Source organism: Lactuca sativa, chromosome 5 (assembly GCF_002870075.4).
Source record: "Lactuca sativa cultivar Salinas chromosome 5, Lsat_Salinas_v11, whole genome shotgun sequence".
Classification (NCBI taxonomy): domain Eukaryota; kingdom Viridiplantae; phylum Streptophyta; class Magnoliopsida; order Asterales; family Asteraceae; genus Lactuca; species Lactuca sativa.
Window position 1 is genome coordinate 247,506,247 of NC_056627.2, and position 7,681 is coordinate 247,513,927.

At 32.9% G+C, this 7,681-nt stretch overlaps 1 protein-coding gene and 1 pseudogene across 1 annotated transcript; both read right to left on the minus strand.

Annotated features, from left to right (window-relative positions):
* Positions 1-656: 656 nt before the first annotated feature.
* Positions 657-3,565, minus strand: LOC111878034 (protein EI24 homolog). The gene is made up of 11 exons (XM_023874550.3): positions 3,394-3,565; positions 3,246-3,311; positions 2,459-2,606; positions 2,092-2,144; positions 1,861-2,013; positions 1,720-1,783; positions 1,568-1,653; positions 1,422-1,504; positions 1,207-1,283; positions 993-1,108; positions 657-902 (listed from the first exon to the last, which is right to left on the minus strand). The coding sequence occupies exons 1-11, from the start codon at positions 3,513-3,515 to the stop codon at positions 836-838; spliced, it is 1,035 nt and encodes a 344-aa protein (XP_023730318.1). The 5' UTR covers positions 3,516-3,565; the 3' UTR covers positions 657-835.
* Positions 3,566-4,416: 851 nt separating this feature from the next.
* LOC111877970 (probable magnesium transporter NIPA5) lies at positions 4,417-7,246 on the minus strand (annotated as a pseudogene).
* Positions 7,247-7,681: the final 435 nt, after the last annotated feature.

A 7,681-nucleotide genomic window follows, 5' to 3' on the forward strand; every position in this document is an offset into this window, starting at 1 on the left:
TGGAGCCGACATTGTTGCTTTTTAAGGGTTCTTGTCGATAAGCGTTTGGCTAAATATGGTAAAGAAGTTTTAGGGTTGTTTTACATCAAGTCCCACATGGGTGTTTCCCCATTTAATAAGCAGACCTAATCCTGGAACTCAATCGACTGTAAGGGGTGGTGGGATGTTAGTAGAAATTAAAGGCGGTAAATAATCTATGCATGTGTGTCATCGAATCAATTCAGGATTTACTCAACGGGTTCACTCACCCGCTTACTTGGCAAGTGACTAGACAGAAAACCTACTAAAATGGATAAAAGGACTTTCCAATTGGTAAAACATAAGTTCGTGCCCTTAAAATGCAAAAAATACTCACGATGACCATTTAAACCATTATATGAAAGTTTGTTTGGCTACAGTGACAATAACTCTCTTTAATAAATAAATAAATAAATAAAACACACACTATGATTCACTTGATTAGAACCCAACATTATTGAATGATGTTCAAAATGAAGATGCCAAGAGTTAATCGCAAACAAAGACGTTGTGGTTTCATGCATACACGTACAGTTCTAGCTTCATTTTTACAATAAATACCCCCTGTATTATAAGTGAAAAACGAAACTCCAAAGTTGCGTGTTTGAGTGTGTGCTTAGAAGAACTAATAAAAAAAGTGAAAACCCAATGATTTTTTTTTTTTCTTGGAATCCTAGAAAAATGAATTAATGAACATATAAAAAACTTGAAAATACACACAAACTAATTAATTTAATGATTGCAGCCATAAAACAAGTAAAATTGATCTTTGTACAATGTAACTTTCCAAGTACTAGTCAGGATCAGCGTGTTGGTTTCAAAGTGCTTTCTTGTCGGATGTTTGTCCATGAGATTCCACAGGAAGAAGAGATAAGATTCGCATCCTGTTGAAAAAAAAAACATTGATTATTTAAGACAAATTTTAGCGTAACATATATACATATAATTTTTTTAGAAAGAAGTAGATTTCTTACAATAACTTATCCGCAACATAAAATATAGGAAGCTTTCCCAATTCTTGACCCCTCCATTTTGTTTTTTGAGAGTTGACCACGCTCTCAGCATCTGAGCCTGCTGCAGTCAGAACAAACTGAGACACAAACAATTAGTGTGATTAACAAAATAAATATCCTGAAACTTATGATTTTGTAATAGTATGAGTTTGATTAAAGGTTTTTGAGCATTTACCATTGGAAAGAGTACAGCCATTACACCATAACTTACTAAAGGAGAAAAAAAGAAAATAGCCAGAACGCAAGGAGATCCTGAAAGTACATTATTCATACTTAAAATAATCGACATTCACATGCAGAATATAGTTAAGTGGATAAAATGATGCCCTTTAGAATAATTGAGACAAATCAAATGTAAAAGTGTGAAAGAAAATGAAAAAAAAAAATCACCAAAACCAGCAAAGAATGCCCAGTTTGACTCAAAGAAGTCAAGCCTTTTATCCAAACTCAAACCAGAGAAGTTCCATTTGTACCTATAAAAAAATTAAATGAGAAGCCACAAAATAAAAAACAGGAGCCATGTCATCGCCACTTACTCAAAGCAGTAGTAGGCATACATCCATGAAAGAAGTATGAAATTGAGTGCCTTCCCAATATAAGGCACCAAACCCGTGAGGTAAACCTGTTATATAATATATCTATATTATTACCATAAAAGGAAAATAAAATATGATATATATGTATATACCTCGAGAAAGAAAAAGGTCAGTAGGAGGAGTGAATAGCCTTGTTCTGCTATTCCTATCATGACCCTGAAAATAAGTATATGATGTTACTTATGGTTATGGCAACTAAATTAGCAGCTCCAAAAAAATTTTTTTTTTTTTACCTGCCAAGGTCAGTTGGTTTATCAACATGTGTATGTCTGTGTGTTGTATTTTCTGAAGTTGATGCCTCTTTTTTGTTATTGTTAGATGGAGTTGCATTGGTTGATCCAGGTGTTTCAGTCACTGTAAGACCAAACTGAGCAATATCATTGTACCTAGATATAAGCATGTTATTTATTATGTATGCAGGTGGCAAATGCTGTATTTAAGACTCATTATAAATAAATATGTACCATATAGTGCTTAAAATGAAGCTGAATATGTACAAAGGGTAGAACCATAGACCCTGTTCACAACCAAAATCATATCAATTCATGGCATTGGCAGCATTTCAAAATCACAAAACATCAACTTCAAAAGACAGAAAAGTCAAACAAGTCAACCGATAAGGGAGTCCATAGTCAACTCTCTCAAGTAGATGGGGTTCACCAGGTACAAGGGAGATGTAGAGACTTAAGCACAAACATATTTAGCATTTTGAGATTGTAGGCATCATGGCAACTCACATTTCAAGAATTAATTCTCAATGATTGTTAAAGTAGGCATCTTTAGATCAAATCTGCACACATAAATTAACCAAGTTTCCTATTGTATACTCACATAAATAAGTTGTAAGAGTCCAAGTCGTAAGAAGGCATACAATCTTATAGGCATATGCGATAAGCATAGATCTTGATCACCACCTGAGACTCCAAAGGGTAATATCCATTGTAGTGTTGGAATGATAAGAGATCTTAGAATGAAAATACTGCAAATAATACAAGTTTTGATCACCATAGAGAGTATAAGGTCGAATGAGAATTGCAACTAAGTAACAGTTGAACATTATGCATCAAGATACTAATAAAGAAATAATTTATTTTTAGGGCTAAATGCCACAAATAGTATTGTACTTTCCTTTATTTGTTTATTGTAGCATCTTAATTTCATTTGTTTCGATTACAGCATTGTACTTAAACTTTTTCCCATTACTGCATTCTACTTTGAAAAAATTACCCAATTATAGGATTGTACTTTGATACTAGATTACTAGGTTATAGCAGTGAAAATTGCTTTGTAGTTGGATGACATTGCTATGATTATTTAAGTACTGTGAATTCTACACGATTATAGATTCAAACCTAAACAGTTTTGAGGTTCAAATTTGGCATAGATTTCCGCAATCGTAATGTTCCTTATATAATTAGACACAATTATCAATGTGATCTACGCAGACAAACTAATTCTAGTCAATTTTGAAGTTAAAAACGTTAACTAACGACCTCCAAATATCCAATAGTAACTCTTTCAGGAACAAAGGTAGGATCGTTTTACTTCAATCAACTCAAATTTATAATAGTTATAAGTATTCGAATCATCAGCAGAAATTAACAGAGCAAGATATTACCTCCCTAAAAAGATAAAACCGTTTAAGAGAAAGCACTGTCCGGTTCGAATCATCAGTTGCCTCGACCTTCAGAAGCGAATAAAACAATTAAAACAAAAGGTCGAAATTGAAGAAGCAACTTGTGTAAAAGTGGAAAAAATTGGAGAACCTGAGACAGTAGATGACGACTCTGTGGAGACAGCAAGCTTCTCGAAAACCTTCGACCCACAACACCGATGCTTGCTTTAGCTTCGTGAGGTAGCCTCTGATCAAGGGGCCGATGTTTTCCATTACTGAATTTACTTTTTGTTTCGTGCGCGTGAGAGAGACGAAATTGATTCCTCCAGCACCAGCGGGTTACGTTTCATATGCCGAACTTTTAATGACTTGGTCCCTATAGTCTATCGTTTGTAACAAGTTTAGTCCCTAAATGAAAATTTTAATGTATTGGTCCCTGTAGTATATCATCTGTAGTAGGTCAAAACACACAAATTCTAGCCCCATCGACAAGACGACAACGAAGAATAAAGAATTCGATGATCACCAAATTAAGCCATTCAAATTTTTCCTTTCGCCAAAATTGCAAATCTGTCCCTCATCTCTGGGGAATTTATATTTAACCCCTGACATTCATAACTTTCAAAATTTTGTTGTCTCAAATCCAAAACTTAAATTTCGATTGCATTTTTTGTTCCTTTTGTTTATAGATATTGCATATAACAACCAGGTTCAACATGTATAATCTTTCTTTAACATTGTTACTCATGGTAACTGATCCTTACAAATATATAAAAATCCATCAATATGTAACTTACTCAAATAATATTATAACTTTTTGCAATATAATACTTATAAATTTTATTATTATAAATATGGTCTTGTTATTATGATATGATTTTTTTTAGCAAACTTGATAGCTTACATACATCAAGGTCAACAGAAATGTCACTTATGAACACCATACATATTACATGATAGAAAAGAAGGTGCATTTTCTATAATCAATATGTTGAATTTATATAACTGATATAATTAACTAACAAACATAATAAAGTTAACAATTTCCCCCTAGCTAATGAAAAGGCCAAGAGTAAAAATACAATGTGCTTTGCTAAAAAAAACACATCATGTTAACCTCATGTTCATATTACTCGTCCTCAAAGGGATGCCTTCATTACACATACCATCTTCCTCATCCATGTGCTTGGAGACTTTCACTGACCTGTCATTGATACACAAGATGTAATTGTTTTACACATACAGAGTGTCAGAGTGATATGACTGATGTCAATGGGACAAAAACTGCAACTTTTGCTATCTCGCCCAGAAAGGTGGGACAGGGACTCACTCTCAATGCAAAAGACAAAAGACATGAATGCCTCGTCATTTGTATATTAAAAATAGCAATAGAAAGTTTGTCCAGTCATGTGCCATAAAACTTTGTATTAGAAAGAATATGATGGTGATGAAAAGGTAAAAAAGCATACCAGCAACCATGTCTTTGGTTTTATGAAGAAGGTTCTAGCTGTGTTAAAGGTGTCAAGAGCCTATAGTCAATATTGCACCCAAAGAACATGCACTCAGTATGGATGTTTTCTTTGACTTAATGTAAAAAGAACAACTTAATAAAATACCTTGTTCAAATAATTCATGTGAGTAATGATACAAAGCAGAACAAAGAAGGTAAAAGCCCATGTTTAAGGATAAACTAATTGATTTGTTCCTGAAAAAGTAAGCTTCAAAGCAATACCAAGACCTTTAACACTCATTACCTGTGAAACAAACAAAAAAAAAACCCTTTTATATATTCAGACACAAAGATCAAGAGAATAAATTAAAAAAAGAAATAAGAAAGCTACATACCGACAAAGAACCTACTAGAGAACAAACTCCAATGTAGCACATTACATGTGTATGACCATATAACGGGATATAACATAAGACAAGTATAAAAACAACTACTAACACCAGCACCCCATATAAAATAAAAGCTGCAAAATGAAAGTGGGAAAAATGTGAAAACTTGTTTGCATAAATGTGCATTTAACCCAAAAATTAAATAAAAAAGATTATTACATGGCTCTGTAGCAGGATCCCATACCTCTATGACTGATTCAATTGCACGTTCTTGAGGAGCATGTAGAGCAATTGTAATAGAACCCACAACACATAGAGCACAACCAAGAACTCCAAAAATATGTGCAAGCACAACACTACAATATGACATAGGTCAGCTATATATAGATGAATAGGTGTGTCTTTTTTACTAATGCAGAAAGAACGACTTGATTAAGGAGCTGTTTCTTTTTGACATAATGATTAATGGATTAAGCACTTAATATGTACATGTATACATTGCTGATTTTTTACTTAATTTAGACATAATGACTTACTGGGTTAAGCCAAAAGACATGGGTGTAATGTATTAAGACACTAACCCTTTACCTATTTGCATTTTTTCTTTTTTCCTCCCAACTCTTCTCATGTTGAATTGATTGATATTTTTAAATACTTAAAATAGATAAATATTGTGAAATATGTTTTTTGAAATGGATAAGTAAAATGGTCACTAAGTCTTATTTAGATTGTTTAGAAAAGAAACTGAAGTTATGTATACAACACATTATCCACACACACATCATTAAGGAACAAAAAAGAAAGAAACAACCCTTAAGTCCTAACTTTGGACAAATTTGTCCTTATTTGTATATTTTTAAATACTTAAAATTTGTCCTTATTTGTATATTTTTATCTATATCTCAAATATTTTTTTAAACCTACCTGGATTATAATGCTGAGTACCCCAAGAGGAGTAACCAAAATAGCTAGTGCAAATGCAGAGGCTACAAAGTTTGCAACCTCTTCAACAACCATTATACAAAAAGTTTGTATGAAGGTTAGTGTTTACATTAAGAATCAACATTTCAAGTAAATAGGGTGAATGCCCCCATCAACGGGTCTCACTGCCAACATGGACATGTAAATCATAATATCCTCAGAACAAAGAAAGTGGTGTAGATTAATAGGATATCATTAAACAACATGAAATAAGAAACTCACTTGTTATCATGCCTACCCACCATAAAGGCTCATACAAGTATGAATATCCTCCACTTCCTGAAAGAAAAAAAAGGTCAAATTTGTTGGTATGTAAAATCATAAAAGCATTATCAGAAGAATATTAGTAAAGCAGGAAGAAGCTCATGTATCCTAAAACACCCTATAGCTTAATACTTTGAATTATCACATTAGTTGGTTTAAGCATAAGCAGCACTTCCTTTTACTTACAGATAAATGCAATAAATAGTAATGCACTTCGATTTATTTGTGCCATGTAGCACCTTATATTCATTTCTTTCAAATAAAGCATGATATTTTCAATCTTTTTCTTAGTAAGACATTATACTTTGAAAAAATCTACACCAATTATAGCATTATTAAGATGTTATACTTCGAAAAAAACTACCATTTATGGCAGTGAAAATTAACTTGTATTTGGATGGCAATACTATAACCATGTAGATTTTTCAAAATGCAATTGAAAAAGGATTTTATATTAATCAAATAAACAAAAATATATATGTTGTTCTTTCTTGCATTTAATCCTTTTTCTTGTATTCAAATTTAAAATCAATTTTACTATCTAAAAGACTACCAATATGATGAACAACCAAATATCAACTGACAACACAAATATAAAGATCAACCAAAGAGGCATAGGAATAAAAAGAATTGAATCATCCATTTTAGTCTCACCAATTGAAAAGGTGAGTCTTGCAAACCGAAAAATTTGTCAACCCAAATAACTCACCATAAATAGAAGTGTGTAATTAAAGATAATGATTTGCGTAATTAGGGTAATTACCTGCCCTAATACCAGAAGCGCCTGTTTTATTGAGACCTTTTTTCTTAATAATAAAGCTAGAACCAATGAACAAACTTGAAGACAATGCTAAAATCAAACCCTTGATATTATCTGCGGACATACCACTATAGGCATCCCTCCAGCTATGGGACGACATCCAACAACAAAATCGAGAAAATCCTTTTGATTTTGCTTTAACAACTCCATTTTCTTGGTATTACGTAGCATCCAAAATTTTTAAGCCAAATATAAACTTTTCCAAACATTAAAAACCAAATAGTGTTATACAAATTGTTTTCAAAATATGATTCATCAGAGTGTCCCAGAAACTAAAATCATAAGGATGAGGAGCAGTACGGTCACGCCTTTGCCTTGCCACGATCTCCTGATGTACCTGAAACAATAAACTGAAACTGTAAGCTCAAGAGCTTAGTGAGTTACCCCCAAAATACCAATACCACACTGATAATACCATATCAATAACAAATAACAACAACATGCATACTGGGCCTCCTGAGTGGACCGCCTTGCAAGGCCTACAGTCTATCTGGATCTATCCCGAGCCTTCGGTGTGATTGTGCCGTCATACAGG

Excerpts from the sequence above, each read along its gene's own strand:
- LOC111878034 (XM_023874550.3), bottom strand. The coding sequence starts at position 3,515 with ATGGAAAACATCGGCCCCTTGATCAGAGGCTACCTCACGAAGCTAAAG. Across the intron at positions 1,505-1,567 it reads TATGCCTACTACTGCTTTGA|GTACAAATGGAACTTCTCTG; the intron begins GTAAGTGGCGAT and ends ATTTTTTTATAG. Across the intron at positions 1,284-1,421 it reads GGCATTCTTTGCTGGTTTTG|GATCTCCTTGCGTTCTGGCT; the intron begins GTGATTTTTTTT and ends ATGTACTTTCAG.